Source organism: Nicotiana attenuata, unplaced genomic scaffold, assembly GCF_001879085.1.
Source record: "Nicotiana attenuata strain UT unplaced genomic scaffold, NIATTr2, whole genome shotgun sequence".
Lineage (NCBI taxonomy): Eukaryota > Viridiplantae > Streptophyta > Magnoliopsida > Solanales > Solanaceae > Nicotiana > Nicotiana attenuata.
The window spans coordinates 300229-313953 of NW_017671176.1; the positions used below are offsets into that span (position 1 = coordinate 300229).

General features: G+C 37.3%; 2 protein-coding genes across 2 annotated transcripts; one reads left to right on the plus strand and one right to left on the minus strand.

Annotated features, from left to right (window-relative positions):
* The first annotated feature begins 2777 nt into the window (after nucleotides 1-2777).
* Nucleotides 2778-7551, plus strand: LOC109206444. The gene is made up of 4 exons (XM_019369268.1): nucleotides 2778-2939; nucleotides 4448-4695; nucleotides 6701-6911; nucleotides 7195-7551. Exons 1-4 carry the CDS (start codon nucleotides 2823-2825, stop codon nucleotides 7315-7317), a joined length of 699 nt encoding a protein of 232 aa, XP_019224813.1. The 5' UTR covers nucleotides 2778-2822; the 3' UTR covers nucleotides 7318-7551.
* Nucleotides 7552-7861: 310 nt separating this feature from the next.
* LOC109206445 (peroxidase 66) lies at nucleotides 7862-9422 on the minus strand. The gene is made up of 3 exons (XM_019369269.1): nucleotides 9117-9422; nucleotides 8823-9011; nucleotides 7862-8634 (listed from the first exon to the last, which is right to left on the minus strand). Exons 1-3 carry the CDS (start codon nucleotides 9333-9335, stop codon nucleotides 8071-8073), a joined length of 972 nt encoding a protein of 323 aa, XP_019224814.1. The 5' UTR covers nucleotides 9336-9422; the 3' UTR covers nucleotides 7862-8070.
* Between the last annotated feature and the right edge of the window lie 4303 nt (nucleotides 9423-13725).

Sequence of the window (13725 nt, forward strand, 5' to 3'; positions counted from 1 at the left end):
ATGAATACAGTAGCATTTCTAGGCGTGAAATAGGGGATTACAACTAGACAGATTTTTGTATTCGAGTGTATTCGACTGTATTCATGGCGTGAAACATGGGATTACAGCTGGACAGATTATTGTATTCGACTGTATTCACGGCGTGAAACAGGGGATTGCACTGTTTTTAAACGAAAGTGAATCAATTAACATAATAGACTCCTAATATAACTCAACAAACTCAATTATAACACACAAAAATTTGTATTTCCGATTATAAAAAAGATTCTCAACCGAAAAACACCCCAAAAATATAGCAATCTTCAAAGAAATTATATAATACATCTGAATACATAAATTATATTAATTAAAAAAACCATATGAATACATTCATGGAATATAGCGATACAGTGAATACAATGAAATACATAGAATACAACGGGATACATAGAAATACAATAAAAAACTAGACAATGAATACAATGAAATACATATAATACAGCGAGATACATTGAAATACAATGAAAAAAATATTATGAAATACAACGAGATACATTGAAATACATTGAAATATATCAACAGAAAATTCAAGTTGCTCAGCCCAACTCTGTCGTCTTTGTTCAAGAACAACCCTAATGTCGTCTCGTTGAAGCAACATCTGTATCCAGTCCTCGCTCGCCGTCACCGTTGTCTCCGGTTGCCGACGATCCAGCGCCGCCTTTAATTCCAACTGCTGTTGCATCGGAGATCGTACATGATCGAAGTTTCCATGGATTTCAGAAGTAGTAGAGAATCAATCACGAGTAGCACCGTTTAGAATCTGCAGGGGCCTTCACCGCCGGCGATAAAGGCTTCGATAGAGGCACTGCCAATTGTTGAAATTGTACAAGAAGAAGAAAAGAGGATATGAGATCGGGAAGTAGAGAGAGAGGGAGAATAGATATGGGGTAGGGGATAGGAGAAATTTGAGGGGATGTGAGAGAGAAAAATAATACAAAGCTTATTTTATGGCTTAAGGGTAGGAGGTGACCATAAATAGATATTTGGCTATAAAAAATCAAAAAGTAGTTATAGAATATTATTTTTTAAAAGAGTAGTTATTTAAAATAAATAAGGTATCAACCTTTGCTATAGGAGGTAACTAATCCTTTTTTTTGGGCAATTTTTTTGGGGTATTTGGGCAATCTTTTTGGGCTATTTAGGCATTTTTTTTACTGATGGGCTATTTGGCTTTTGAATTACTGTTTGAGTATAAGCAAGAGAAATTTTCAGAAAGCATTATCTTTTAGTGGTAATTAGCTATCTATAGATACCATTTGCTATATTACAGATTGTAGATACATTTTTTGTTATTATAAGATGTATTTAAGCTATTGTATTCACGAATACAGTAGCAAAAACGGGCGTGAATCAGGGAAGTCCAGCTAATCAGTTGTTGTATTCGAGTGTATTCGACTGTATTCATGGCGTGAAACATGGGATTACAGCTGGACAGATAATTGTATTCGACTGTATTCACGGCGTGAAATAGGGGATTACACTGTTTTCAAACGGAAAGTGAATCAATTAACATAATAGACTCCTAATATAACTCAACAAACTCAATTATAACACACAAATTTTGTATTTCCAGTTATAAAAAAGATTCTCAACCGAAAAATACCCCAAAAACATAGCAATCTTCAGAGAAATTATATAATACATCTGAATACATAAATTATATTAATTAAAAAAAATATATGAATACATTCATGGCATATAGCGAGACAGTGAATACAATAAAATACATATAATACAGCAGGATACATTGAAATACAATGAAAAAAAAGATAGTGAATACAATGAAATACATGGAATACAGCGAGATACATTGAATTACAATGAAAAAAAGACAATGAATACAATGAAATACATGAAAATATAGCGTGATACGTTGAAAATACATTGAAATATATTAACAGAAAATCAAGTTGCTCAGCCCCAAACTCCGTCGTCTTTGTTCAAGAACAGACCCTAATTTCCGGCGAATCCGCCGCCGAGCAAAAATCCTAAATCTTACTGTTCCCACGCATCAAAATTACAAATTCAACATCAAAATTACAGGCCTTATGTCCCTCTTGTCTCTCATCATCCTTTGTTAGCAGTACCCGCAGAAGTCAATCATATCTTTAACTCTGTACAGCAAATCTCCCTCTTCGTCATCATCCATCTAAAAAAACCCGAATCACCAAAGCAAACAACATGAAAAAAAAATAATCAAATTGAGTAGCAGAAGGAGCAAGATCCCCTGTTACACAGTTGAATTGGACCCGAAAGAAGGAAGAGACAAATGGAGCGGAATTCACAAACTACTAGTTTTTGGGCATCTAAGTTGGCAAATAAAACGTGAACTCCGACAGGAAATGAGAAATAATCAAGTTAGAAAACGTAATTTTGATGTGAATTTGTTCTGTTGCAGTTTATGTTATGTGGTAGGTGATGTGGGTGAGAGGAATTCTGAGATTGAGCATCGTGTTTTTAGGGAATGGGGGAAGAGAATGACATGTATCAAAGTAGAGAGAGAAAGAAAATAGTGTAACTGAATAGCGTATTTAGTGGCTTAGGGGTAGGAGGTAACCAAAATTAGATATTTTGCTATAAACATTAAAAGGTATCTATAAAATATAATTTTTTTAAATGATATTTGTTTAAAATAAATAAGGTAAAAATTCCTTTTTTATATAGAGAGTCTCAGCCCAATAGAAGTGTCTATCACAGCCCAATAAATGTTTGAACCCACAAAAATGTCACATTTCGCACATATATAGGCAGGGAAAAGAGAAAAGAGTTGAAGGAAGAGAAAAATGGCAGAAAGGAGGAATAAGGATGGCAAGAAAAAGGAAAAGGGAACAGGGTGGCCATCAATCAAACTCAAGCTTAATCTTCAGCTCAATCGCCTCAAAGATAACGATCTTATTACTGTATGAATTCTTCCCCTCTTTCCGGTTTTGCACAAAAAAATTGTTCTTCGTTTACCCCTAATTTAACCCCCCCCCCCCCCCTCAAAAAATAAAATAAAAATTCATGAGCCTCATAATTGTGTCTTTCAAAGTTGAGCAAATCTGAAACTCGTTGTTTTACACATTTACAATTGAAACATTAACTGTATAACTTGAGATTTTGCTGCCTTAGTACATGCATTTGTTTGACACTTCGTTTTATAACTTGAGAGGTGCACACTTTAATTTACTTAACTGTGTATTCAACATGACGTTTATGTGCGAACCTTATTCTTCTTCATGAGCCAAGCATGTGGAAATGCTTTTTGATAATGAGTGACGCCAAGACTCGAACCCATGACCTTTGTATGTTCAATACCATGTTGAAGTGGGTCACTATCTCATCTAAAAGTTTAACTTATCGAGAATGCATACTTTTATTTACTCAATTATTAGTTTATTGAGAAAGGTAACATGTAAAGAAATATCAGTCCAGCTTTTATTTACTAAATTATGTCTTCAACAATTGACAAAGAGTAATTTGAGATTCACTGCTCTTGCTCCTTTAGCAAATTTGTCATGCATTAGAAGTGGATGTTTCCTCAGTAAATCACTTGTTATTTCAAGACAGTTGAAGTTTTCTTGTTGCAAAGATTATGACTAAGCTTAAATCAAGAGCAGTTTATTATTAAATGTTCACATTCGAGAATGGTCCATTCTTCCCATAATTGTGTGTTGTTGGTTTTGCTATATTGATGATGAGTTTCTACCAATCCTTTGTTGAAACAAGGATGCTCATAGTTTAAGGTGAAAGAAATAAAGAGTAAGATTGCTTAGCTGCCGAATTGGTATAGAATGTTATAGGTGAAGCTAAAAGGTTACTTAAATTGTTGAAAGATATAGGTGTGCTTCACTTACTTGTAAGACTTCAGTTAAATTGATGATTCCATATTTTCTAGACATCCCAAAAAGAAGTTTTATCAATAAACTGAAATGGAGGGAGAGTTTTTCTGGTGAAGAACCCCTCTCCTTCTTGTCCTTCTCTACTCTAACAAATTCAATTTTGATAGGTTCACCATAACAACAACAACTACTACGCCTCAATCCCAAACAACTAGGGGTTGGCTTTATGAATCCTCACTGACTACATTACTCCATTTAAATCATCTCATGCCAAGTTTCGTCATGTTCATTCAAAATGGAAACATAAAAAACATCCTTATGAGATTCAACTAAGATTTCTTCTTGATGTGATTATCAAAACAGAGAAGCTGAAAACAATATATCATGGATTTAACCACGGATAAATCATCCAACTCGTGTATTCGGCAACAGTCAAACTGGACCTTTTTTGCTATCATATTAGGAAATAAGAATTGCTAATCTTTTCTTGAAGTGATGATGTTTTGTCAAGGTCTTAACTTGGTGATTAAGTGCTATTCTTGACTTATCTGCTTCTAATACTTCCTTTATTTGCTTAAGGTATTCAGGTTCAGAATTTCTTTACTCCAGCTGAATCAAAGGCTTTTGTCAAAGCTGCGGAATCACTTGGGTTTGTTCACCAAGGAAGCCTTGGTCCTGCATATGGCGAAGCTTATAGAGACAATGATCGTGTATCCATGCATGATCCTGATCTCGCAGATGCAATATGGAGATCTGGACTGAACAGATTATTTTCAGACATAAAAATTCGAGGCAGAGTTGCTATTGGGTTGAACCCTAATATTAGATTTTACAGGTTAGGTGTCTTTTCGTCATAAAACTGCTCTATTATTATGGCGTACAATGTCAATTACCGACTTAGATACAACAATCTGTGATACTTCTCCATGCTGAGTAGTAAAACATGTTAATTTAATAAAAATTGGCATATTTAAGCTTTATTAAGGTTGATAAACATTGACGAGATTGAATAGGTTATAATCGACCATGTAGACGAGAGAATGGATCTACAACCTACAAGACAGCAGAATAATCCAATTGAGGGCTGATTTTTCAGGGTTTTCTGGGTAAGGTCCTGATAGTTACTCCCTTTGTTCCAATTTATGTGAACCTGTTTGACTGGGCACGAAGTTTAAGAAAAAATGAAGACTTTTGGAATTTGTGGTCCTAAACAAGTTAAAAAGGGGCCCAGAGTATTTGTGTGGCTATAAAAGCTTCTCATTAAGGGTAGAATTGTAAGTTTAAGCTAAATTGTTTCCAAATTTAGAAAGGGGTCCTTCTTTTTGGAACGGGCCAAAAAGGAAATAGGTTCACATAAACTGGAACGGAGGGAGTACTTGCTTTTAAGGGTTGTGAGGCAGTTAACAAATAGGTGATTATTTAAAGCTTACAGAAACAAAGAAGTAAATAGTAGGCGCACTTGATTCCAAAACATTGAACTCACAAGTTACAACAAACCTTATCTTTTCAAACAAGCAGTACAGTAAATCTGTGCTGGATAGGAATAAAATGAAGCAACAAACCTTATGATATATATTCTACTATGCAAGAAGAAAATCCAGGGTGTACCACAAAATACAACATTAGGTTTCTCTTCCTCCCCCGGCCCGTAACAGAAAGTTGGCATCCACTACTAAAAAAAAAGGAAAACATTGGCGCAGCTGAAATGAAATACATGACATTTGAGAGTGGATGTTGGAAAGTAGCAGAAAATTATAAGGAAAAAAGAAGTAAGAGTAGAGGGATGGTAAAATGAACGATAGGAAAGAGGGATGGTAAAATGAACGATAGGAAGTCGCTGGGAGAGCTATTGGGGCAAGGAACAAGAAACAAAAAAAAAATGTAGGAAGAGGTTGGTGTGCTGATGTTGTGCCAGTGAGGAGGGAAATGACTTTATGGCATTTCTCCCGACTCCCTTAATACTAATTAATGAATTATATATTTTAGTCCTCTATTGCTTGATGATGTCTTAACATAATGCAATTAGTTGCAATTCGTTTCATAATCTTTTGTATACTATAAGTGTGGCTTGTTTGATAATATCTTCAGAAAATTTCATGTTAGAGATAGATTGCCCATGTCAAGTTTAAATTGTTTGAGCAGCAATCTGAATTCTTTGATTAATATTTTTTATTGCAATTAACTATAATATTTGTCTAGGACATTATTAAACAATCTAAAATTATACAAGTCAACATGATATGGATCGGAAAATTTTTTAGTGTTACTCTTCTCAAATTGAAAAAGAAAAAGGTGCTGTACTTTGGAAGGATGGTATATTGAATACTCACCTGAGTTTTAGGAGAGGGACAACAGCTGCAACAGTGATGTATTTGTTTGTTGGTAAGTCATGATTTTCAAGTCCAAGAAGACTCTCTGTCTTTTTTTCATTTACAGGGAGGTAGAGTGCTAGGTTTTTCCTTGAATAACCTAGATGTAACTTTTAAACTTGCATCACAATAGCTGCCTCAGATCCCTGCATTTACTGCAGCCCGTTGGTGCTATTTTATTGGATTGTAATACCTTACTTCAAAAAAGAACCTTGTAAACTGAAAATAGAACATATAACTAAATAACAAACTACTACAACATGCTCGAAAGCTTTGCCCATGTAAAATGATAAATCCTCTTATATCTGGACTCCAGTTCAAAAAAGATAATGATAAATCCTCCTATATGTCCCTCTAATATCATGGCCTTTGCAGCCATTGTGTTTCTCATTTCCTTTTTCCAGAATACATGTTAAGACGGACAATATAACAAATGTTTGATCCTCTTCAATAACTGTTGTTGCTCACCAGGTACAAGGCTGGCCAGAGATTTGGACGGCATATCGATGAAAGTGTTGACGTTGGAGAAGGAAAGCGCACACACTACACTTTGCTAATATATTTAAGCGGTGGTTCTAAATCTAAAACCAAAGATGATAAAGAATCTCAGGATTCTTTATCTGAGACCCTTGTTGGAGGGGAGACTGTCTTTTATGGTCCAAGAAATGCTTTGGTTGCTGAGGTAGCATTCCTTCCCTTTTCAGCAATGTGCCAACTCCCACTCTCTCTCGTTAATGTTCTCATTCTCGATTCCCTTCACACATATATGCATGTAATACTTAATCGGGATTGTTATCACGTTCTTTCATATATCAATTCCTCCATATTAGCTAAGCATTAAATCATGATTTTCTTGTGCTACTTATATACTATTGTGTTGCATAGTCTGGCATCAACTGAAGGATAATGACATGATTTTCTTGAATAAATATCTGTTATTGTTATGCTATTTATAATCTATACAGGTACCTCCAACTGAAGGAATGGCTCTTGTTCACATTCATGGGGATAAATGTATGTTGCATGAAGCTCGGAATGTCACTAAGGGTATCAAATACATATTACGATCTGATGTTGTATTTGCTTGAACAAATGCCAAATCCTGAAGAATTGTGTACTTTTTCTACCTCCTCCTGAGTTTAATGTGTGAAAGTCTCTCCGACTTTTTGTAATTCACCTTCTATTTGTAACTTAATGCTTAAGTGGAACCTCTGCTGTATTCTGCAATCATTTTGTCAGCTTCTGGGATCGGCCCAGAAAGAAATTTAAATGATACTACTTTTTTATATCATACTGGGAAAACACTTTGCTTAAGTATTGAATCTTTCAAGAGTATGAACTGGTGAAAGGATTTGCTTTCCGAGTTTAGTAATATTCACGAGCAAATTAAGATGTGTGGAACTTTATTATTTTCTGATTTTTATATTCGGAGAGTTGAGTTGGTTGATTCTTATGAAGTTGGCACTTTCTATTAGAGATTATAATTGATGTCTGTATTTTATCTATTGATATATTTCCGCAGAAGCTAGTATTTGTAGGTGGAATACCTTCATTTCTGGAGACTTTGTACCCCACCCCCTTCTCTAAATCTACGAACTAGTAGTAATATTTTTCAATTTTGATGACAGCATATTTAAAAGGAAATGTGGTCATGTTTTCTTAATACAATCAAAAGGATAGATAACGAATAAAGCTTAACAATGTGATGACGTTATTCTTTCTGCGCTGCCTCTGCATTAAGCCTCACAATTCAGAGAATTATTATCCAGAAAAAAGGAACAAATAGGGGTTACCCAAAACACTCATTTTCAAACACACTTAACAAATATAAGGCCGGTTTCTCAGTTAACAGCTCTGCAGTTGAGTCTAACTTCACCATTTTCTTGAACACCAACATTTCCAAGCTTGACCATTGAAGCCGCGAACTCCCAGAAGAAGGAAGATTGGTCATTGGCAAATGCTTTAACAATCCAACCAGTCCTATAGTCATTCAACAAACTCTGATCTGATGCAAAAACACCTTTGCCTGCAACAATTTGCTTGTAATAGTTGTTGTCGAACACTGATGAAGTTGGGTCCAAGAATTGTCCTGCATTGCTATCTCTATTTGGTTTCGGGCAGTTCTTCTTTAGGCTCTCTGCAAATACTGCATTCAAGCTGGGATCAGTGTCATGCACTGAGCTGAAGTTACGAAGCCTGGCTTCAAAAGAAGAGCAGTGTGAAAATCCAAGTGTGTGTCCACCAGAGAGAGCAACCAAATCTTTCACTCCCAATCCCCTTTTGGCAAAGCTCTGAATGAGTTGGCTCGTGTTGAAGGATGGAGCTGGTAAGTTAATTGTCTCATTTGCCCTTGATACTCTCCCATCTTTCCTTCCTTTTAGTACGTTCCAATGTGGACCTCCAGACTACAAAATTGTCAAACATGATGAAGTTATAATGAGCTTGATTGGAAAAATGCGTGATCAGTAATATTGAAAATAAGGCTTATACATGTTAAAATACATTGATCGTATAAATGAATGACTGTTATATAGCAAATGTTGTTATAGAGAGGTATGACTGTATATAATTGAGAGGATGATAGACTACGTACCATAGCCACGACGTCTCTAGCTGCAATGGCAACAATGTCAGCACAAGAAACAGTTCTTGGGCAAGCCTTTTCGAGCATAGTTTTGGCATCATCAATCACGTAGAAGGCTCTAAGAGAGATGTTAGGAGGACCATCTTTCTCTGCTTTGTTTCCTGGAGTTGAGTCCAATAGAACTGATGCATCACATCCCTGTAATCATTAACAAAACAGTTCGTGATGACATAATGACTTGCATTATGTGCAAACAAGACACATATATATGTAGAGAGAGAGGGAGAGAGAGGGAGTGAGTACTCTAATGAAACAATCATGGAAAAACATCCTCAGAAGACGTGCTGGGACTTTAGGATCATAAGACGAAGCGTTGCGAACAGCTTGATAGATAATATCTTCAGCTTGTGGACATGTTTGATCATAGTAGTTTGCTCCAAGTGTTGCGTTGGACGGAGAGATTGTAGACAAAACAAGAAATATGGTTGCACAAAGGATTATCTGGAGAGACAAAGGAGCCATTGGCCACTACACTTGAAGAAGATTAAGCTGATAAATTGCAGATAATTAAGATTTAATTACAAGTTAGAAGGAAGATGATATGAGAGTGCAACAGGACTGGCTATATATAGCCGGGAATGAGGCAATAAACAAACAGCAAGTTTCGTGTTTGGTGCATGGTCATTTAATACTTTCAAGTCACTCCATAAAAGAGGGAAGCCTTAGGAAATTTGAAGAAATGCCTCTTATGTTGTGCTTTGAGACTAAGCGTTTCCAGCGATGCCTTTTATATTGTACTATCAACAACACATTGCTAAAGACTTCATGAATAATATATAGTTTTTTGTAGTACAAATTTCTTTTCTTTGGAAATATGTTAGGAGTAGCTTTTTATTTTTTATTTTTTTTATTTCATGGTAGAAAAAAGAAGATTAATTTTGCTCTTCTAGTGTCACTTTCCCGATTCCCGGATCTATTTTATGTGTAGAGTTTAAGTTGTACGCAATAATGATATATGCAATATCATGTTGTTTTAAGGTTAGTATATGTAAATTTCTTTGATAACTATAATTGGTAACATGATAAAATAATACACTATCTTGTATTATATTGTCAAACTACAGAAATTATGTGAAAAATCTTTACACTTAAATGTTTGTTGAAGTGTGAGTTGAAGAATTCATCTGATATATATATTCAATATGTGATTCATACATAATAACTACATGGGGAAGGTTATTGATGTGGCAAATCCACTTCCACTCATGTTCTACGACTACTAGTGGTTTAATCCATTTTAGAAACAAAAGCTATTATTGATGTGTTCAGACTATCTATCTACAAGGTAATTACATGTCTTGTGTGGAGTCTTTAACTAAAAAAGAAGTACAAGTTCAAGGTCAAATGAGGGAATAAAGAGTCGAGACCACGCACCAAACCAACAAACAGCTATAGTACTTTAATGTTTTAGTCAAAAACTGGAAAACCGGCATTATATTATAATCCCTTATCAGAGGGTTATACACTGATGCCGAATAGAGGCAACGCCACGTTAATCCTTTTTTTCTTTTAATAAAGCGATTGTTAATCTGTTTCTTTCAGGTTGGTATAAAACTAAGGCAAACAGTTGGTAAGGCTACTAGAGCCTAGAGGTACGCATTTGGACGTAAAAGAAACTGTACTTGAAAAAATAATAGCACTTGTCGTGGATTCAAGGAAAAGAAAGCAAGAATGTAAACATATTCCTCCTATGGATTAGTTTGGTACAATTAAAGATTTAACTATTTCAGGGTGTTGATATTTTATTACGTTTAAGTTTTATATACTTTTTTTTTCAAATGAGAAACAAAACAACATAAAAAAAATATAGCTCAAAATCAAGTAAGGAAATGAAATCCCAACAATATCTCCAACACGTAAAGAAATGCTAAAAAGGCATAAGTGCATGTCATCAAAATAAGAATTTTGGCTAAAGGCGGCTAAATTGACGCCATCATTTATCCTCTAAGTCTCTAAGGCCTTCTTATATTCCTCCTCCAACCGGGCATGCTTTTCCTCGACAACATCAAGTTCTTCAGCCTTAGAGTTTAAGGCTGCCTCCAAATTATGCGGTCATTTAGCAGAGGCAGCCTCGCGATCGGATGCAGCAAGGACAACATTATGAACATCAACTCATTTGGCCTTAATTTCGTCATATTGTGCCCTTAATGGAACAACCTCTTGGCTAAGAGTCATTGCTTCTTGTTCGCTTTGCTGCAATCGAGCCTCCAATTTAACAGCCTCGGCACCTCGAGTTTCCAGTTTTGAGAGGCGAGCAACAATTTGGCCCCTCTCGGCCGAAAGTTGATCCCGCTCAGAGCTAAGTTCCTCCTTATCATGAATTAACCTTTGGAGGCCCTCAGAGGCAAGGAAATTGGCCTTCAAATTAAAACAAGAATGCAAATTCAAACTTTATCATTCACTTATAGAAGAAACAACAGAAGAAAACAAAAACTATACCGCCGTTGTGTTGTGCATGGCATTGTTCAACAAACATTCTCCCGAGACAGTTCATATCTTTTCCCAATCTTTCTCTGAAGCCAGGCGCTTCAAATAGTTAGCAAGTTCCACCGGCAGGGACAACAAGGTGCATCCAGTGGAAACAAAGAGGGTGGCGCTCCTCCTCTTTTGGGGATCTTCTGAGAGAGCAGCATAATTTTGCCCAAGAACTGGGGACTGGGAAAGAGGGACTTCCTCCTCTCGGCAGCTACGGCTGGCGGAAATGATGTAGCAAGTGCTGGTGGCGAAGGATGAGTTGGAGAAGAGGGAGATGAAGAAGATAATGTTGTAGGTCAAGAAGCGACTACGGTAGGAGCAGTAATGGTTGGTCGTTGCTTGTCAACCAAAGACGGAAGAGGATCGGTACTTAACCCTATAGTACCGGGCGCGGCAGCTGGAACTTGGAAGCGTGAGTTGGCATCTTCTACCACATCAATCTCCCCCCAGAGTACCGAGGCATCATCCTCGATTGGTATAGATAACTCGACATATTGGACATTCAACTGAGTTGGTGAAAGTCGTCGTCCTCTATGTAGAGAAGCCCCTTCACCATTGGCTTCTCCGTCATCATCGATCATCGTGATTTCTGGGACTGAATTGGGCGTGGTGCTTGTCGCCACAACATCCGACGACAACTCGGGTGCTACGCTCTTTGTCTTTTTATTCTTTCCCCCGGCCGCGGAGGAACGCCTTTTTTTTGGTTGCTTGTTCTCCGTCCGGGGACTCCAAGAAGAAACACTTGCACCCAAAGCAGGCTCAAAGACACCTGTTCAAGTAAGCGCCCCCTGAAGCAGCCTCGCTGCATCAACAGGATTAGCCAAAATGTCCTCCTCGGGGACGACAACCGAGCCCTGGGGTAGACCTGAATTTGGCAAAGAGAGAAAGGATTAATCAGTTTCTTCACACAAAAAGCAACGACGAGGTGAGTTTAGGTTACCATGATTTTTGGCCTTCCACTATATTTAAGGGCCAGTTCTTTCCACGTGCAGATTTTGAGCGTAGTGGCATCAAAGATTTTCTGGACCCACTGGTCCTAGCCTTCAACCCTAGGTAGAACCCATCGAGTTGCTGAAACAGGCGAAAAAAGAGGGTCATTAAGGATATGAGAAAATTTCTAATGAAAGAAATATTAAACAAGGAGCTTACGAGTGCAGTTCCATGATTCCAGAAAGGATGAAGTCCTTGCCGGAATGATATTGTTTACTGCAACCGCAACGAACCGTTCCATCCACCCACGGTCGTTGTCATCATCCATGCTAGATAATAGAGCATGGTGACCGCGTTTGCTAAAGTTTATCATCCTCCCGCGGAAGATTTTGGGGGAATAGAGGTTCATCACGCGCGATAGGGATAGCTCCTCTCCCGTTTCTTGGCACAAGCGCCGAAGACAAGCAATCGTCCTCCACATGGAAGGACTTACTTGAGACAAACACACCTGGTAGCGAAGACGGAACTCCGCAATGACAGATTCAAGCTCTCCACTCAGAGAAAACACTCCCAAAGTAAAAGGATACACGTAAAAGTATGTAAAACCCTCCTTGGGTAGGGTTACCGGCTCTGCCAGATCAGGAGTGATAATGTCTAAATCCTGGCAACGACAATCTTCCTCCACAACGGGAATACTAGAAGGACGAATGGAAGAAGGGTATTTGCCAACGTCCCATGTACGAGAATTAGCAGAAGGAAACATCTCTTCGAAATCTTTGGGGGTAATCAGGCCCTTTGGGATGATGGTACTCACCGTAGGGGGAGCGGCATCGTCAGCTTTGCCTTTTTTCTTTGAAGAACAAGGTTTTCTAGAAGAGGAGGCCATTTCTTATCAGAGAAAGAGTTTTTTCTCTCAAAGAAGGAAGTTATAGAAAGGTTGAAGTCGGAAGATGAGTTAAGTAAAGAAAGTCTTAGAAAATTCAGAGTGTTATAAAGTGTAAATTAAGGAAGTTGATGCCTATAAGTAAAGGTTTAGGCGGCTAAACTCATGGCCATAATTATCTAGATAGACGGTAAAGGTTATGCTGAATCATAGGATGACGCGTGTTGGCATTAAATGCGGAGAGATACGTGTCTAATCAACTGTCAGAAGCTTTTTAGGGGAGGTGAGTGAAATTCCCATCAAAAAGAATGTTTCTACCAACTTCCCGGTTGTCACGACCCAATTTCACTACAGGTCGTGATGGCGCCCAACACCGTTGTCAGGCAATCCAACTCTATATATTAGTAAATTCTCGTTTTACTTTACCAAAATAGTTCCGACAATTTGTTCATTTGAATCAAAAATAAGTGATAATCAGTAATGCACGATAATAATTATACAAACCAAAAGAATAGTCTACTAATGTGTGCGCCAAGACCTGGTGTCACAAGTATATGGGCATCT